Source organism: Momordica charantia (assembly GCF_013281855.1).
Source record: "Momordica charantia cultivar OHB3-1 chromosome 10 unlocalized genomic scaffold, Mcharantia_2.0 BLBB01000010.1, whole genome shotgun sequence".
NCBI lineage: Eukaryota > Viridiplantae > Streptophyta > Magnoliopsida > Cucurbitales > Cucurbitaceae > Momordica > Momordica charantia.
The window spans coordinates 3,300,024-3,320,791 of record NW_028275158.1 but is presented as its reverse complement, the minus strand read 5'-3'; the positions used below and the strand labels follow the sequence as shown (position 1 = coordinate 3,320,791).

General features: G+C 33.1%; 1 protein-coding gene across 4 annotated transcripts; it reads right to left on the bottom strand.

Moving 5' to 3' along the window:
• Nucleotides 1-457: 457 nt before the first annotated feature.
• On the bottom strand, nt 458-20,119 carry LOC111017716 (protein SAMBA). 4 transcript variants are annotated; one of them, XM_022293558.2, is made up of 8 exons: nt 19,658-20,119; nt 19,313-19,575; nt 4,957-5,039; nt 3,328-3,445; nt 3,160-3,185; nt 2,703-3,083; nt 1,575-1,685; nt 458-928 (listed from the first exon to the last, which is right to left on the bottom strand). In XM_022293558.2, the coding sequence occupies exons 6-8, from the start codon at nt 2,848-2,850 to the stop codon at nt 846-848; spliced, it is 342 nt and encodes a 113-aa protein (XP_022149250.2). In that variant the 5' UTR covers nt 2,851-3,083; nt 3,160-3,185; nt 3,328-3,445; nt 4,957-5,039; nt 19,313-19,575; nt 19,658-20,119; the 3' UTR covers nt 458-845. The 4 variants fall into 4 exon arrangements, with proteins under 4 accessions (XP_022149250.2, XP_087974651.1, XP_087974652.1 ...); XM_088118525.1 differs by having other exon boundaries at nt 2,703-3,185; nt 3,328-4,872; XM_088118526.1 differs by having other exon boundaries at nt 2,703-3,185; nt 3,328-3,451.
• Between the last annotated feature and the right edge of the window lie 649 nt (nt 20,120-20,768).

Genomic DNA, 20,768 nt, shown 5'->3' with positions numbered 1-20,768 from the left:
ACTTTAATAATATGTATTTTTTACCATTAATTTAAAATAATTACGTAATTAATTAGCCAAAATGTATGCTTCTACATAACCTAATTTTAAAGTTCTATAAAATGTATCGTATTTTAAAAATTCAATAAGGTAACACCCATCGGAAGACAAAATATTTTAATCTTATTATGTGGGATCTATTTTATATTTTGCTGCTTATTTTTCTAAAAAATAAACATTCATTTGTAATATATTGTTAGTTAGGTTTTTTGGAATTTAATTATTCTTACAAATAAATTCATCGAAAATACAAGAAAATCAGTAGAGAACATCAATAATTGAACATATATAATACAACAAGTTTTTCCTCCTAATTTAGAACGAAAAGATTATACATAAATAAGGTAGAATTTTGTCCCTCTAACCATAAATAGTTTTATTTTATTGTATTCTAAACAAACTCCATAAAACAACTATATCGCCAAATATATCTTCAACAAAAAGATTAGATATTCAAATCTTCACCCTACTCGTTGGAATTCAAAAAAAAAAAAGTTAAATAATACTTTTCATCTTTACATCTTTTTACTGAAGTAACAATTTAGTTCTTTAATTTGTAATGATCTAGGATCGATGTGGTAGCAGAGGTCTTGTTCCTCCCCCCTGTACTGCTAGCTTTTTCCTCTTCCAATTTGGGAGATTAGGAGAGTTGTTTGTAGAAATTAGCTGTTTCATATTTGAAAATTAAACTTACACGATTGAAAAGAACTATTACTTGATTAATGAAACCGAGTGTTGTCCAAGCGCAGCGCCAGCCACCACAATAACAAGATGTCTTCAGGCTGAAGATCTCTTAATAATTATTATCAATCCGACCCATTATCTTCTCCTCTTCTGTCTTTTTGAGGAAAGGACCACCTGATAGGGAATTGCATAGCAATTAGCACACCTTGAAAGCGCAAAAATCGACTAGTCAAGAAAATAGCATTTGAATAGAGAACACAGAACAAGAAACAGAAGTAAACTGCTGAATTCAACTAGTTGCTGGGGAAAAATATTGAAAATGTAGTGAACAATGAAACTGGACAACATCCATCACAAGAGTTCTTGAACACAATTTCTAGGAAAGATCTTATGTCTCGAGGTGGTGTTCACATGTCGCAACTAGTTAAAAACTGAAACCTATTGTTAACCAGAAACAAGAAAAACATCTCCATTTTTTGCTTACCCTTGCATTCTTTATATTCACAGTAGAGCATATTTTAAGAATCAGTTGGTTCGACTTCTCGATCATTTATTCATTTATTCCAAAAGCACTTGAAATTTTCCTGATGTCAGGTCAAACCCTTTTTGCAGCAGAACGCAACAAGAGCCAGCTAAATAGACATGTAAATGATTTGTATATAGGCACAAGTATGCGTTCTTGTAACTCATTTTTATGTGCAACACACATCACTGAACACATGCATATGTACATGAATGTATGCTTCCTTACAAATGCATTCCACAGATAAGTATATGCACATGCATTAACTGATGCATACATGTGTAGAATGAGAATGTAGAGTGAGCAAGTGGAAAGTTAAATAGTTGACCTTGTCGTGACATAAGGTTGATACTGGAGCGAGGACCTTCAAACATCCAGTTATCGTCATCCAGGGATTTGACCTCCTTGTTCAGCGCAGCCATTATATTAGATTTAAGAGCTGTAACTCAGAGAAAATTCAAACCTTACTCCCAGAGGAAATGATTTATTTATGCGTAGGAAGCAAAAAGCCATTACAATGTCCAACTAAAATGAGTTTCTTATCCCATTGTTCATCTTAATAAACAAACACCCAAGTATAACACAAGTGGGAAATATCAAAACATTTCAACAGAAGATCAGATTAATTCTCTCTATGAATGCAACAGAAATAGCTGAAGTTTTATTTCTACTCTCCTAATTCAGAGAATAGAGGTTCAAAAAGGAACGAGGAACCAGTATATTGTATAATTTTTATTTTACCTGAGAAATCTGAACAAGTTCGTGAAAAATTAGGATGAGTCATTTCCCTCTTAACTCTTTATGTAATTCATGGTATTGCACGCTAAATGAAGGTGAAATCTATCAAAGTATAACTCCATTAAAGTATATAAAATCTTTTTCTTTTGGCCTGTGATGGATGATTGGTTGGAGTTTTTGTTTTTCAATGATTTTTCCAATCACCGCTTCACAAAATCTTTTTCTCCCTTCTCTAGTTAGTAGTCACATCATCCATCGCAGAGTTAGCTAGAGAGGCTACCGGTTATATGTTTCTCATGCCATTACATAATGGTGAGAGAACGTAACATTTTGACAGTTCATGAGCTCCCCAGAAATCGATCATGGCCTCAAGAAACCCATATGGCACAAAACAACATGAACTGATTTACAACTACAAAAGTAGAACCATCAACAAGATTGTTTCAGAGTTGGAGGAACCATTAAGCACAAATGAATAAAAATAAATAAATAAATAAATGAAGCAAAAACACAAGCTTAAAAGAACGCGGTTCATGAAAGGCACTTGAGGGATCAAATCGAGAATGGAAGTCTTCACCAAAATAATTGAAGCCACCAAAATGAATAGGAATTTTATACTTGAAGATCAGAATCCACAAAGATAGTGCAGCAAAATCACAATTAGATACCCAAATTTGAAAGCGGCCCTCGAGAAAAGGAGAGATCAAAGGAAACTAACCGCTCATGACCTCGTCCTTGCGCTCTGGTATCGAAATTAAATTGGCGGGGAAGCGAAAATCATCAACTGACATTGCTGCATTGGTGCTACATCTTCCGGCAACCGCTGTGGTAGAAATGGAAGAATTAGCTGGTGAGGAGCTATTCATTTGCGCCCCCAGAACTATACACGAATCAGAAGTCTGATTAATGTTGAGAGACAATGGAGGCACCAAATTCAACGAGCAGGTCCGATAAGGGAAAATCCAGCGATGGAGACGAGATGATGAAATTTTCTTTGGATTTTGTGCTGTAATTTGAAGTGGTTTGCGGAATTATCAGGGGAGAGACCAAATTACGAGCGTGTTAAATTTGGATTTCACTTCCTTCCTTCACTCGAAATCTGCTCCGACCAGCAAATTTGAGAATCTAGGGATTGAGAAACCTCAAAATCGGGAGCGAAGAGATTAAAAACTCACAAAATCGAGATCGATGCGATTAGAACCTGGGAAACCAAGAAGAAAGTTACAATATGATTTTCTGTACTTCCAAAACCAGTAATCGACTGGTGATGAGCGAGATTGAGTGAGAGGGTGGAGAAAACCCTAAGTGGAACCCATAAATGAGATCGGAAAAGGAAATCAAACCTGGATTGTTGACTACGGGAACTGAAGACGGCGGGAGAGGGAGAGCTACAGAGGAGGAGGAGAAGAAGAAAAAGAAGGCGGGAGAGGGAGCACGTTTCTTAATCAACCAGAAAGGAGTCTGTAACTCAACCAAAATAAAATTATAATATAAATTATTTTAATTGCTCTTAATTTAAATTACATAAAATTTCAAAAAAAAAAATAATAATAACGATCAAATAAGTTGGCAGTATAACAAATGATGGGCCCCCCTAATCGGCCCACGGAGCCCACAATCATCGCTCTCTTTCTATCCCTCTTTCATTTATTATTTGGTTTCTTTCCTTTCCAAATAACATAACAAAATCATGAAACTCAAATAAATAAATAAATAATGCATTTCAAAATATAGATGTACAAAAACAAACAAATTACGTATTTCTCAACAAAAGCGAAGTGTTAGGTTAATTGTAGTAAAAAAAAAGTGTCAGAAGTTGTAATTAATTTTTATTATAGTAATTTTTAAAAATAGATCGTTATAAATAAAATAAGCTGTTTTATCATGATGTTTATATATTAGTTTTTTTATTTTTTATTTTTCGATAATGAAACTTTTTTATATTAACATCGAAGAGCTTCTCTAAAATGAAATCATTAATAAAATTGTCGAATTGCAATATCATTCAAAATTATTATTAAAAAAAAACTTTTTTTACTTTAAGACTTCTTTAACTCCATCTCTCCTCTAATTTGACTCTTCCCTGCGATCTTTTTTACGTGTCTACGATTGTTAAATCTTTTTACCAATCTTTCCATGATACTAATAATTAAAATACAAGCACTTATAAAATGATATTTTAAAAAATCAAATAATTAAAAAAAAATTAAGTGTATCTCTCACTCTTCCTACCTACCTATAATATCATATTTTAAACTAATTTTTCCTTATGACAAATAAGAATATTATTTTTTACAATCTTATTATTAATTATTATTAATTTTTTTAAAGCTTATATTATGAAAATATTACAAAACACACCTGCCAAATTGAGAACATAGGGATTATAAGCCGCCAAATCGAGAGATAAGAGATTACCAATCAGAGATGGCAAAAAATTCTGCAAGTACCCGATCCGATCAGGTCGGAGAATCCCCAGTTCGACCAGGACAGGGTCAAATCGAGGATCCCAATCGGAGTTCTCAGGATGGGGCAAGGACCGAGAAGGATTCCCCGCCCTGTCCCCGTCCAGTATAATATTTTATTATTTTTTCTATTTTTTATATAACAATATTAATATACATTAATTTTATAAATACTTTTTAATTTAAAAAAAGAAAACTCAAACTCAAGCTAATATCCCATTTGGCCATTTTTTCCATTTTTGTACTAGTAATAACAATAATTAATTAAAAATTAAAATATATATATATATATTTATAATCAGGGAATCTCCGCCCCGTCCCCGCCCCCAAAATTTCGGGGACAGGGGTGGGGATGGGGATGGCCCCCGGCCCCACCCCGTTGCCATCCCTATTACCAACCAAGACTAAGGTAACGATTAGAATCTGCAAATCCAAGAAGAAAATTACAGTTCATTGAAAAAACAAATAAATAAAAGAGAGAAAACGAATTGGTAAGTTCATGCATACCTTCCCTTGGCTTCAAGGGCAATTCGGCTCTCTTTTTTGCTGTTCTTGTTCCAGTTCCAATTGTCTGTGCTGCTACTCGTTAACTGTCAATGGAAACAAAAGCTCTCCTTAAACCCCCAAAATTCAGACTCTATCCCAAAACCTTCTCTATTGATTCCTTCACTGTTCTCACCAATCTTTTAAGGTAATACAGACTTTCAATAATGGGCCTTGTCCCCCCAAAAAGAATAAACTCATTACAATGATGCAAAATGATCTATCACAAATTCAAATTTTACCTTCAACGGAAAGATGCCAGGTTCTGGATCCTTTATTAATATTTAAATTATTCTCTCTTTATAAGACAATGTTCTCATAAAATAAAATCAAACTCGGCTATCTTTATGCAATTCAACACGTAAAATATTAATATATTTAAGTATATGGTGCCTTGGGGATGGAGAGAGGAAAAGATAGGAAAGGAGGGAGGAAGAAAGAGACAGTGAGAGAGAGAGAGAGAGAGGGAAAGGAAAGATAGAGAGAAAGAGGGATAGTATAGAGAAGGAGAGAGAGAGGAGAGAGAGAGGAGAGAGGAAATGAGGTAGGGGAGAGAGACAACATAAAGTCCAGGTGCACCCACCAAATAAAAACAAAGGCTTTAGAATGAGATAATTTTTGGAGAGAAATCCACAACCACAAGAACTAGGAGAAAGAAACTTGAACAGTTGAATATATAACTATTGCATAAAAGGAATCGACTATTTCTTAGAGTTTGAGAACATAGTTGTTCCTGTTTTTGTGGGTGAGTTAAAAAAACATATTTTTTTCTTTTTTCCCTTTTTTGTATCCATACCTTGAGGACAAGGTGTCATTGAAGGGCGGAGTAATGTGAGAATCCTATTAGAATAATTTTGGAATAGTATTAGTACATTAGTTATGGAGGTTATGGTAATTACTTAGGGGTAAGTTGAATATAAATAGAGGTAGTGGGAATAGGATGATGTATCTTTTAGAAAATAGTTCATGGGGAAGAACTTAGCATAGTTTTTTAGGGGAGAGATGACCTTTCGAAAGGCTATCGATATTGTAACATCAGACACATATTGGAAAAGGAAGGAGGCTCCGAAATGGCCTCAGTAAATGGGAATTAACCACTGGAATCGCCCAGGGAATACAACATCTGCACACCAAAATGGCACCTGGCTTCCTCGGAAACGAAATCATGATCGAAAACATTTTGTTGGACAAGACATTCACCACAAAACAAGCAACTACAACATTCTCGTGCCGCTTAAGGTCGGACAAGTTTTTATATACACTGCAGCTGAAAGCAAGTTTTGTCAGGTTATTTCAATCTTACAGGATGTTGAGTGCGGGCTACATGTGCCAAAAAGGTACCATTCTTATTTAGACTCTTCTTTCAGCAGCAGTCCAACAATCTGAACCTATGAAACATAATTTTCGAGGAACCCATTCTCTCTGTAAGAGGTCGTTGCCATCTCCAGTGGAAAGGTGCCATGAATTTCGACCACTTGAGCAAGGATAAACCCACATTAATTGCTTCTAACTTTTATAGCCACTTCTAAGTTGTTTCCTATTCCATTGAAAGTTGCTGAGCTCCATAAATGTACGGGAACATTCCTAACTTTAACCCATCCCCCCTAGGACGGCACTACATTCATTCTTCAATGCTTTATGGCATCCTAATTCCTAATATTAGGGTTAAGGTTCAAAAGTGACCCATCCCCCGTTTAGGGCTAGCATTCTTGCCACATCTCACGATTTGCACTTCAAAAGGGCCTTATCCGATTGGGAATGATTTATGATGAAAGATTCTTTCAACTGATCTTGGAGCATTTCTAAGATTCTCCCTCAATCATTATGGAAATTCATTCTCATCACCATTAAGGTCCCTTCCCATTTCAACCTCTAACTTCACTATTTTCCAACATATCTTTCTTTCTTTCTTCATTTCCTGCCGTTGGTGAAGGATGGAGAATTTGGAAACTTTAAGAATACCTACAGGCTGCTCTTTTGACCCTCCGTTCCTCCTGTTTTGGACTTATTTCTCTTTTTTGAACGAGAAATAAACTTTTCATTGATATAAACTTCCAAAAGGAGAAAAAGGAAAAATAAACAAAAGAAAGAAAGGAAAAAAGCCACAGGAAGAAACAAAATCCAAAAGACACAAGAGAAATAAAACAATGATGAACAAAACAACTACAAGAGAACAAAGGCCTTAAGGGAATATTCAATCTAAGGAAAAAGGTTTGGATTTGCTTCCTCCACAATTTTTTGGTACCAGAAATGTATCAATCGTTTTGAAAAGCAATTAAAGAAGGCTCCAAAGAGATTAACAACCATTGCTGCCTTCTTGAAAATATCACCATCAATGTCATTTCAATGATAATTAAACCAGTGAGCTTTCACCATTGGTCTCGAAAAACGCTAATGATTGAAGCATCCTGCATATATGGACAACCAACTTGAGTCTCAAAAAAGGCCTAAGAAATAGAAAAGGTCTCTCATGAAAGGTACCTCTAGACTTCTTTCCCATTTCCATCCACGAATAGGAAGGTTGTCCATCCTTTGTATTTGTAGTATGAAGGTATTACTAAAATTCTTTTTTCTACTTGAGGCATTTACCTTTGTGATCTCTACAAAGCTTCCCCTTCTATTTGTTACTTTTGTGGATCCATATGACGCACCCATTACATTCTATCCTCCTAAAAATTTATAGGATTGAAGCAACATGAGGAGGTCTAAAAGGGAATCTGTAATCCAAACTGCTATAATTTTTTTTTTACAGAAAGTGAAGTATCTCCTATTGTGTTTTTCCATTCTTTTCAAGACTCTTCCTTGTTTCTAGGGTCAAAACCACATCCAAAACTTTGTTTTCGATTTCTATAAAGAGTTTTCTTGATTCCATTGTGAAAGGCGCCGGAAAAGGGAAATGGATTCAGTCGGAGCATTGCGAAAGAGTGTCGGGGAATTTCTTTGAAGAATCCTTCCTTCCATTTTTGGTTTTCATACGTCCATTCCTATGCTAAGTCCTCCATCCACACTACATGTACATTTTCCCTCTTTTGAGTACATAATTCGTAATGTTATCTTTTCTTCGTTCAATCTTCAAGGCATATTGCTCGCGATTATAAGAAAGTAACTTCATCCTATTATTTTAATACTTCATTCACATTGCAAATCGTTACAACCCTTTTTCCTCACTCATCCACACTTCTTTGAAAAAAATATGAAATCCAATCTCATTATTTCCTCAAAAAAAATCCTTTATCCTAACAAAGTATCTTTCCCTACTTAAATACATAGCCATAAAACTCAAAAAATTCAAAATATTGTACTATATTAAACTTATTTACCAATACAATCCAACTTCACCAAGAACCCCAATATCTTTTTCTACAGTGCGTCCATCATTAAAAATTCCCTCCAACCACAATTCATTATCCCTCAATTGTTCCTTTAAAACTTATAAGTTTCTCATCCAATTGACCAAAACTTGTCAAACTAAAAACCATATACCAATTTCTCATTCTTTAATTCAAATTCCTATATCTTAACAAAGTATCTTTCTCCATCCTTAAATACACAAGCATAAAACTCGATAAATCTAAATTATTGTCTTTTGTCCACCTTATTGACCAATACAATCAAACTTTTCTCTAGCACCAAAATCTCTTTTTGTCATCTCTCCATTCTTCCTTTAAGACTTATAAGTTTCCCCACCACTTGTCAAAAAACTTGTAAAATTCAACCATATACTAATGTATCTCCAATTTGAACAAACTTCCTGTCCAAGAAAATTCCACAGCTACGATAACGAAATGGAAGGATTCGCATGCCCTTTAACTTTACACACAAGCCTAGAACATTTTCAAACTTTGTGATGCCATCTTATTCCAAAATAAACTTTTCAATGAATTCTAAAGTTTTCAATTTTAATATGTTTATTCTAATGCATAGCCCATCCTCCATCCACCACACATGTATCTTTTCCTCTTTTCAAGTACATCTCTTATTTTATCTCATCATTTCAATTTTCAAGGAAAATTGTCAACGATTCTAAGAAAGTATCTTCGTCCATTGATCTTAATACTTTGTTCAATTTGCTAATCTTTACGACAGTTTAATCTCATTATCCCAAAAACGAACTCTAGTTCTTAGTAGCTCAATCATTATCTCCAATCCAAATAACGAAAATTTTCAACCACTCCTCAAAACAAGAACTCTTTATAATGAAAGTTGAAAGACCAATCTTATTCTTTCCCACCAGATTCCTTTATCAACAAAGTATCTTTCTCCAATATCTTTATCTATCTTATTTACCAATACAATCCAACTTCACCAATAGCCCCAATATCTTTCCTTCTATTGCTTCCATTGTTAAAAGTTCCTCCAACCACAATTTATCTTCCCTCCAGTTCCTTTTAGACTTACTAGTTTCTCCACTGTCCAACAACTTGAAAACTTGAAATTAATATACCAATAGATCTCCAATTTTAAAAAACTGTGTCCAATAAAAATCCTCTACTATGAGCACCAAATGGAAGTGATTTTAAAATCTATTCAACTTTTCAAACAAATCTAGAACATTTCCAAACTTCTGAGTCAATTATGCCATCTTATTCGTAAAATAACTTTTCGAATAATTCTTCACTATTGTCCTTTATCCCACCTTAAATATATAATCATAAAACTAACAAACCCAAACTATTGTCCTTGACCCTTCTTATTGACAAATACAATCAAACTTTTCTCTAGCACCAATTACCTTGTTATCTTTTAATCTAGTGTTTCCCTTCTTTCAAATTCCATCAAACCTCTTTTTCATCATCCTTCAATTCTTAATTTTAGATTCATGAGTTTCTCCAGCAGTTGTCCAAAAACTTGTAAAACTCAACCATATACCAAAAAATCTCCAATTTGAACAAACTTTATGTCCAAGAAAAATCCACAACTACGAAAACCAAATGGAAGTAATTAAAGATCCCTTAACTCTTCACACAAACCTAGAACATTTCCAAACTTCTTTATGCCATCTTATACCAAAATAAACTTTTCAAAGAATTCTTCAATTTTTGGTTTTAATACGTCCATTCAAATGCAATCATTCATCTAATCACACTACATGTATCTTTTCCCCCTTCTTAAGTACATAATCTCTAATGTGATCATTAGTTTACTCATTTCAATCTTCAAGGCATCAGAATTATATGATAGTATTTTCATCTTATTATCTTAATACTTTGTCCACTTTGCGAATCTTTACAACCTTTTTTCCTCATTCTTCCAAAAACAAACATTAATTCATGGTAGCTTAATCATTATCAAATCTGAATAACGAAAAATTATCATCCACCTCTTTAGAACAAAAGTTGAAGTCCAAATCTAATTCTTTTTCCCAAAACTCAACAAATACATAGCCATGACTCAACAAATCCAAAATATTGTACTTTATTAATCTTATTCCCAATTTAATCCAACTTCACCAATAACTCTATTGTAGTGCATACATTTTTAGAACTTCCCTCCAACCACGAATTTTGGTCGCACAATTGTTCCTCTTGGACTTATGACTTTCTCCATTAGTTGTCCAAAACTTGTACAACTAAAAACCATATACCATTAAAAATCTGCCACAACGACCAGTGGAAGTGATTCACAAATATATTTAACATTCCACTCACATCTTGAACATTTCATCTTATTACCGAAATAACTTTTCCAGGAATTCTAAAGTTAACGACCAGATCTCCAATTTGAGCAAACTACATGGCCAAGAAAAATCCACAACTATGAAAATCAAATGAAGTGACTAAAAATCCCTCAACTTTCCGCACAAACCTAAAACATTTCCAAATTTCTTTATGTCATCTTATTCCAAAATAAACTTTTCAAAGAATTCTAAAGTTTTCGGTTTTAATATATCTATTCCAATGCATAGTCCTCTATCCACCACACAACATGTATTCAATCTTCGGGCAAATTGTCGGTAATTTCAAGAAATATCTTCATCTTATTATCTTGATAATAATCCACCCATGCTAGTCCTCACAACCAAAAAACAAACCTTAATTCTTGGTAGCTCAATCATTATTTTCAATCCTATAATGAAAATTCTTATCCATTCTCAAAACAAGAACACTTTAAAATGAAATTTGGAAGTCAAATCTCCTTTTTCTCAAAATTCCTTTATCCAAAAAAAGTGTCTTTCTCCCTCCTCGAATACATAACCATAAAACTCAAAAGATAAAAATATTTTACTTTATCAGTCTTATTTACCATTAGGTCCAATACAATCAAACTTCACCAATAGACCTAATATCTTTTGTTTTAGTGATTCCTTCGTTGAAAATTCCCACAAACCACATTTCAAAAATCCCTTGTTTCTTTTAGACTTATTTTCTACGACTTCTCAAACTAACAATCTTCTCCAATTTGAACAAGCTTTGTATGCAATAAAAATTCTTTACTATGAAGACCTACAAGAAGTGTTTCACGAATGTCTAACTTCCATACAAATCTATAACATTTCCAAACTTCTTATTCCCAAACCTATTTTCAACATTTCCTAACTTCTTATTCCCAAACCTATTTTCAAGTAATTCTGCACGTTTTAATATGTCTATTCCAATACATATTCCATCCATCCAGAGACTACGAATATATTTTTCCTCTTGCAATACGTAATCTATAACGCATTCTTCTAAATTAATTCTTCAACGCAAGCCACCAATAAGAAAGTATCTTTGTCCAATCCTTAATACTTCATCCACTTTGTGAATCTTTACAGCCCTTTTTCCTCATTGGCCACAAAACAGACATTATAATTTGGTAGCTCAATTATTATCTCCAACCAAATAAAGAAAGTTCTTATCCAAATTCTCAAGAAAGTAACTCTAAAGTCAAAAACATTGAAGTGCAGTCTCATTCATAAATCCAAATTCCTATATCCTAACCAACTATCTTTCTCCTCCTTAAATACATAACCATAGAACTCAATAAATCCTAATTATTGTCTTTTATCCATCTTATTTACCAATACAATCAGACTTTTCTCCATCACCAATTACCCTAATATCTTTTATTCTAGAGCTTCCATTCTTTAAAAGTCCATCAAACATTTTTCATCATCCCATTTTAGACTTATGAATCTCTCCAAAACTTGTCCAGAACCTTGTAGAGCTCAATCATATACCAACATATCACCAATTCCAACACACTCCGTGCCCGAGAAAAAAATCCACAACTACAAAAACAAAATGGAAGTGATTCACGCAAATACTTACAAGCCTAAAACATTTTCAAACTTCTTGTTCCCAAACCTTTCTTCCAAGAATTCTTCACTTTTTCATTTTAATATGTCTATTCCAATACATAGTCCACCCATTTGAGACTACGGATACATTTTTCCTCTTTTAATACATAATCTCTAATGTATTCTCCTAAATTAATTCTTTAGAAAAAACTACCAATGAGAAAGTATCTTTGTCCAATCCTTAATAGCTCGTCCATTTTGCGAATCTTTACAACCCTTTTTCCGCATTGGCCCGAAAACAAAGCTTATTATTTGGTAGCGCAATTATTATCTCCAACCAAGTAAGTAAATAACATTTTTATCCAATTCTCAAGACAAGAACTCTTTAAGACAAAACATTGAAGTTTAGTCTCATTCTTAAATCCAAATTCCAATATCCTCACAGAGTATCTTTCTCCCTCCTTAAATACATAACCATAAAACTCAATAAATGCAAATCATTATTTGTTACCCATCTTATTGACCAATACAACCAAACTTTCTTTAGCTCAAATTACCCTGATATCTTTTATTCTAGAGCTTCCATTCTCTAAAATTCCATCAAACCTCTTTTCGGCATCCCTCACTTGTTCATTTAGACTTATAAATCTCTCTACCAATTGTCCAAAACCTTGTAAAACTCAACCATATACCAATGCCTCACTTGTTCATTTAGACTTATAAATCTCTCTACCAATTGTCCAAAACCTTGTAAAACTCAACCATATACCAATAAATCTCAAATTAGAACACACTCCATGCTCAATAAAAATCCACAACTACAAAAACAAAATGGACAATTCACAAATATTTTACTTTCCACACAAACCTTGAACATTTTCAAACTTTTTTATGTCAATTGCCACCTCATTTGAGAATAAACTGTTCAAGGAATTCTTAAGTTTTTCTTGTCTTAATAGGTCTATTCCAATGCATAGTCCTCCATCCATCACACTACATGCATCTATTCCTTTTATGTACATCATATCTAATGATATCTTCATACTTCAATCTTCAAAGCAAATTGTCAGTAATTCTAAGAAAGTATCTGTGTCTTATTCTCCACCACTTATCCAAAAAATGTTGTAGACTCCATCTCATTCTTTAGTCCTAAATTCTTTTATGCCAAAGTATATTTCTTCCTCCTTAAATGCCATACAACTTGACAAGTCCACAATCTTATCTAATCCATCTAATTGACCAATACAATCCAACTTTACACAGGTAACAATAGTCATATTATCTTTTATATGATGCTTCCATTGTTTTAAAATTCCCTTAAACCTCTTTCCATCATCCTTCCTTTTCATTTATGAGTCTCTACCACTTATCCAAAATTTTGTGCACAAAATAACATACAAGTGGATCTCCCATTTGTGTAAACTTTGTGTTCAAGAGAAATCCTCAACTACGATGACTAAAATTGTAATTGATTCACAGTTTTCTGTCTTAACTTTTTGCCACATATCCAAAACATTCACAAGCTTCTTATAGCAAGGTCATCTTATTCCAAGATCAACTTCTCAAAGAATTTTTCTTTCTACAGTTTTATAGCCCTCTACCATACTACATAATCCTTAATGTTTATATTTCATTTCATTCTTCAAGGCAAAATACCAAATATTCTAAGAGAGTGCCTTTATCGAATCATCTTATAACTTCATCCCACTTTGTCAACCAATCTTTACAGCCCTATTTTCTCACTAGCGCCAAATCAAACCCTAATACATGATAGCTCAATCATTACCTCCTATCCAAATAATGAAAATTCTTTAGATGAGTGACAACTACTTCTTGTCTTCCTATATAAGTGAATGTAACGGCTAAAGGAGTCTCCTACGAACATAGAGAAAAGGTGAGAGGGGGTCTCCTTGTCTAAGACCATTTTTGGTAATCCCTTAACTTTTCACACAAACCTAGAACATTTCAAAACTTCTTTATGTCATATTATTCCAAAATAAACTTCTAAAAGAATTCTTCAATTTTTGGTTGTAATATAAATGCAGTCATTCATCTAATCACACTTCATGTATCTTTCCCCCCTCTTAAGTACATAATCTCTAATGTTAATCATTACTCATTTCAATCTTCAAGGCAAATTATCAGCAATTATAAGAAAGTATCTTCGTCCTATTATCTTAATACTTTGCCCACCTCGCTAATCTTTATGACCCTTTTTCCTCCTTGTTCCTAAAACAAACCTTAATTCAAGGTAGCTTAATCACTATCTCCCATCCAAATAACGAAAAATTATCATCAACCTCTTTAGAACAAAAGTTAAAGTCCAATCTCATTCTTTTTCCCAAAACTCCATCATCCTAACAAATTATCTTTCTCCCTCGTTAAATACATCACTATAAAACTCGATAAATTCAAAATATTGTACTTTTTTAATCTTATTCCCAAATCAATCCAACTTCACCAATAACCCCAATATCTTTTATTGTAATGCATCCATGTTTAGAACTTCCATCCAACTATGAATCGTCGTCCCACAATTGTTTCTCTTGGACTTATGACTTTCTCAACTGGTTGTCCAAAACTTGAACAACTAAAAACCATATACCATTAAAAATCTGCCACAACAATGACCAGATGGAAGTGATTCACAAAATATCTTAACTTTCCGCACAAATCTATAACATCCAAACTTCTTATTAAATATGTCATCTTATTCCCTAATTAAATTTTCCAGGAATTCTTCACTTTTGGTTTTAATATGTGCGTTCTGATGCATAGTCCTCCATCCACGAAACTACAGATATCATTCCATTTAATCCTTCAAGTACATAATGTCTAATGTATTCTCATTTAATCCTTCAAGCCAACCAATAGCAATCTGAAAAGTATCTATATCTGATCATCCTAATACTTCATTCCACTTTATCGTCTTCATAACCTTTTTCCATCACAAGCCCAAAGAAGATCTTATTTCTTGGTAGCTCAATCAGTACCCCCAGACGAAAATTCTTATCCACTTCTGAAGAAAAGAATTCTTAATTCTTATCCACTTCTCAAGAAAAGAATTCTTAAAACAGGAAATTGAAGTCTAGTATCATTCTTTAATCCAAAGTTCTTTTACCCTAACGGGTATTTGTCTCCCTCCTTAAATACATAGCAACAAAACTCAACAAATCCAAACTATTGTCCTTTATCCATCTTATTGACCAATAGAGTCAAACTTTTCTCTAGCACCAATTATACTAACATCTGCTACTCTAATGCTTCCATTCATTACAATTCTCTCAAATCTCTTTTGACGTCTTTCAATTCTTCCTTGTAGACTTATAAGTTTTTCCACAACTTATCCAAAAACTTGTAAAACTCAAAACCGCATAGGTATACTAATAGATCTCCAATTTGAGCAAACTACATGGCCAAGAAAAATTCACAACTATGAAAATCAAATGAAACGGCTCAAAAATTCTTAACTTTCCACACAAACCTAGAACATTTACAAATTTCTTTATGCTGTCTTATTCTAAAATAAACTTTTCAAAGAATTCTAACCCTTTACCCGTCTTGTTTACCAATAAAACCTTCTTTAGCACCAATTACCCCAATATCTTTTACTCTACTGCTTCCATGGTAAAAAATTTTCTCAAACCACATTTCATCATCCATCAATTGTTCCTTTTAAACTTATGAGTTTCTTCTAACCCCTTGTCCATCAAATCTCCACTATGACAACTAAATGGGAGTAATTCACAATTGTCTCAACTTTGCACAAAAAACATTTTGAAACATTCTTTTTCAAAAATTTTATGTCTATTTGAATACGTAGTCCTCCATCTACAACACTATGTGAATCTTTTTCCAATTTAATTCTTCAAGGAAACTTATTGGCAATTCTAAAATAGAATCTTCATCTCATAATCTAAATATTTTATCTACTTCGCAAAATCTTTTACGACCCTTTTTCCTCACTTGTCCAAAAAATAATCCTTATTATTTGTAGCTTAATCATTATCTCCAATCCAAATAATACAAGAACTCTTTAGACAAAAAGTTGAAACTTGTACTTAAATCCAAATCTCTTTATCATAACAAAGTATCTCCCTTACTCCTTAGATACATAACAATTCGACTCAACAAATCCAAAAGATTTTCCTTATCCATTTTATTGACCAATAGAATCTAACCCTAATGTCTTTTAATTTGGTGCTTCCATTGTTAACTATTCTCTTCCACCAATAGCCCTAATGTTTTTTTTATTTTGGTGCTTCCATTGTTTCAACCCTCTCAAACATCTTATTATCAAAGAAATTTATTGGCAATTCTAAGAAAATATCTTCGTCCCATAATCTTAATACTTTATCCAATTTGCAAATATATAACCCTTTTCCTCACTTGTCCCAAAATAAACCTTATCATTTGGTAGCTCAATCATTATACTCCAATCCAAAGAATGACAAAAACTCAGACAAAAAATCTAAAGAATCGAATTCCAGTTTCATACTTTAATCAAAAATCCTTTTACCCTAACAAAGTACCTTCCTTCCTCCTTAAATAAATACCAATTGAACTCGAACAATCCAAAAGATTCTCCTTTATCCATTTTATTTACCAATACAACCCAACTATTACCTGCCACCAATAACCCAAATGTCTTTTATTCTGATTCTCCCATGTTTCAACTCACTCAAAGATCTAATTATCGAGGAAACTTATTGGTAATTCTAAGAAAGTATCTTCGTTACATCATCTTAATATTACTTTGCAAATCTTTTTTTATCCATATTATTGACCAGTAGAATCAATCTTTTATTTTAACGATTCCATTCATTACAATTCTCTCAAATCTCTTCATCATCTTTTCAATTATTAACCTTATTTACCAATACAATCCAAACTTCTTATGGCACATGCCATCTTGTTCCAAAACAAACTTTTCCCTTTTCCCTTTTTTATTTTAATATCGTCTATTATAATACATAGTTTTCTGTTGGACTACACGTATCTTTCTCCTTTAAAAGATTGTTCTTTATCCATCCATCTTATTGACCAATACAATCCAACTATTCTCTGCCACCAATACCCCTTATATCTTCTATTCAAGTGCTTCCATTGGTTAAAATTTCCTAAAACCTCTTTTCATTATCCCTCAATTGTTCCTTTCTGACTTACAAGCTTTCCACCACTCGTCCAAAATTTTGTATAACAAAAAATCATATACTAGTAATAGATCTCCAATTTGAACAAACTATGTTTCTAAGAAAGATCTTTAACTACAATTACCAGATGGAAGTGATTCACATTGTCTTAAGTTGCCCCACAAAATTCCAAGCTTCTCGTGACATATGTTATTATATTCCAAAAGCAACTCCTCCAAGAATTTCTCTTTCTTTGCTCCTTCCACCAAATCCCTACTTTAAAACAAAATGTCAATGATTATGAGAAGTGTTCGTCCCATCACTATAATAGTTCATCCACTTTGCCGATCTTTACAACCCTTTCTCCTCCCTCACCCAAAATTAAACCTTAATACTTGGTAGCTAATTCATTATATCAAAAACAAATAACAAAATATTCTTGCCCTCCAGTCAAAAAGAAAAAAAGAGAGAAATCTTAAGAAAAGTTGCAGTCTCATCTCATTCTTTAGTCCATAAATTTCTTAAATACCAAATCATACAACTTAAAAATCCACAATGTTCTCTTTATCTGTCTGATTGACCATCCTCTTGGAACAATAGATGTAATATCTTTTATTCTAGTGTTTTCATTGTTTAAGATTCCCTTAAACCTCCTTTTCATCATCCATCAATTGCCCCTTTTAGACTTGTGAATTTCTCCACCACTCGTACAAAATTTTGTAACCAAATGGAAGCAAAATCCTCAACTGTAATAACCAAATTGAAGTGATTCACATTTGTCTTTAACTTTTCCAACAAAAATATAATATTATCGAGCTTGTTATAACACATGTCATCTTACTCCAAAATCATCTTCTCCATTCTTCGTTCTACAAGTTAAATTTGCCTATTCTTAGACAGTCCTTCCACCATAATACATGTACCTTCTTCAACTTAAAGTTACATAATCTGTAATGTTATCTTTCTATTTCACTTTTCAAGGAAGAATATCAATAATTTTAAGAAAGTACCTTCATGTAGTCATCTTATAACTTCATCCACTTTGTAAATCTTTACGACCCTTTTTCCTCAACGTCTATGAAACAAGCCTTAAGTACTTGGTAGCTCGATCATTTTGTCTAATCCAAATCACAAAAATTCCTACCTTCTTCTCAAAACATGATGTCTTTACAAAAAAAAGTAACTTGTGATCTCATCTCATTCTTTAATTTAATCCAAAATTCATTTATCCCAACAAATAACATTTCCCTCCTTAAATGCATAACCGACAACTATACTAGGATATTATCCTTTATCCATCTTATTTATTTGACCAAAACAACCCAAATTTTCTCCAAAAACAGTAGCCCAAGTAACTTCTATTCAAATACTCCCATTGGTTAAAATTCCCAATGACCTCCTTTTGGCATCACTGAATTGTTCCTTTTGAATTTACAAGCTTCTTCACCACTTGTCCAAAATTATGTAAAATTGAATATCATATGCTACTGGATCTCTAATTTGAACATACTTTATGCCTAAGAAAACATCTTCAACTACAACGACTAGATAGAAGAGATTCACAGTTGCCAAAACTTTGCCCACAAATCTATAACATTTACAAGCTCCTTACAGCATTTATTCAAAAACTAACTTCTCCCTCCAAAAGAATTGTTATCCTTCGGTTTTAATATGTCTATTCCAATACGAAGCCCTTCCACCATGTTACATGTAAACCTTAATTCTTGGTTTAATCTCTATTGTAATTTAATCTTTTAACCTCTAAATAAAAAAAATGAAATTTGTAGCACAAAAAAACGTCAAAAAAGAAAAACAAAAGATACAATAAAGATTAAACTTAAAGACTAAAACAAATACCAGAAAAATTAAACAAAAAATTGAAATATGGAACAGAACATTCAGGAATATTGGCGAAGACTTGCTTATAAATTATTGGAAATAAAATGATGGTTAGTGAGTAGATACTTACCAGTAAAAGACACTGCAGCATGAGAAACTAATACTCTCTCGAATGAGATCTTTCAGTGCGCCTATATTCATAAATCACATCAAGAGACCTCTCTCTATTATGTGGATTCAGAAGTGCCTTGCTCATAATGATAATCGTCCTCCATTCATCATACTGATCATAATGATCTTGGTCACGATCGGCCTTCTGCGATATCAAATTGCCCCCGGCTTCGGTCTTGGTCAGGATCTGGGTGCCTATCCCAATCCTCGACCTCAGTTTCACTGCGATCAAAATCAAGAAGGATTAAAAACACGAGGTTGAGAAGTATAAGGATCGAACATGTGTATGATAGACAAAACCAACCGAATTTTAGATGGAGCAAAACGAAACCCTAGGGATGCAAAACTTTTGTTGCGCCTCTCCCTCGGTTGTTGAACCTAACATCCCTCCGACCACCACAATTTGAATCGGAGGCCGTAGACAGAGGACGGAGAAACATCGGTTGCCGTCGAGGGGATGAGGAAGAAGGAAGAGATGATCGAAGCGGTAGAACATCGAGCGATCACCATGAAAATATAATTACAATACTTCCAAAACCAGTAATCGACTGATGATGAGCGAGATTGAATGAAGAGAGTGGAGAAAACCCTAAGTAGAACCCATAAATGAGATCGGAAAAGGAAATCAAAGCTGGATTGTTGACTAGGGGAACTGAAGACGAGGGCGACCACAGAGGAGAAGAAGAAGAAAAAAAATAAGGCGGGAGCGGGAGCGGGAGAGCTACGAACGTTTGAGTAGACGTTGGAGGGTGCGTGGAGAAAAAGCTAACTCAAAATAAAATTATAATATAGACTGCTTTAATTGCTCTTAATTTAAATTACATAAAAATTCGAAGAAAATAACGATGAAATAAGTTCGGCCCACGGAGCCACAATCATCTCTCTCATTTATTATTTGGTTTTAAAAATAGTCTTTCTTTTCTTTTCAAATAACCTGACAAAATAATGAAACTCAAAAAAATTAATAAAATAAATAATGCATTTCAAAATATAGATTTACAAAAACAACCGTATTGAAGTTTATTATAAAGCTCAAGAGTTGAGATTTTGACTTGATTACAATAACTAATTCTTTTTATTTTTTTAATCTAATAAATGTGGGTAGAAGTGAAGATCGATCCTTAAATTTTTACTTCAAACGAGATAATATGTTGCAGGTGTCATTCTATTTACCTTGTCGAACAAACCAAAATTTATTCGATAGGTATGTTTCACCAAAAACTAATTAATGGATATAAAAGAAAATTATTTTAAGACAACATAATTGAATGTTTTTTAAGTTTATATGCTAAATATATCAAAATTAATATGCAATATCTATAATAATTTTTAGGCAAAAATTAGGAATTAACATCAATTATATGAAAGCTTATAAACTAAAAATAACAAATAAAAAAATAAAAAGGGAATCAAAA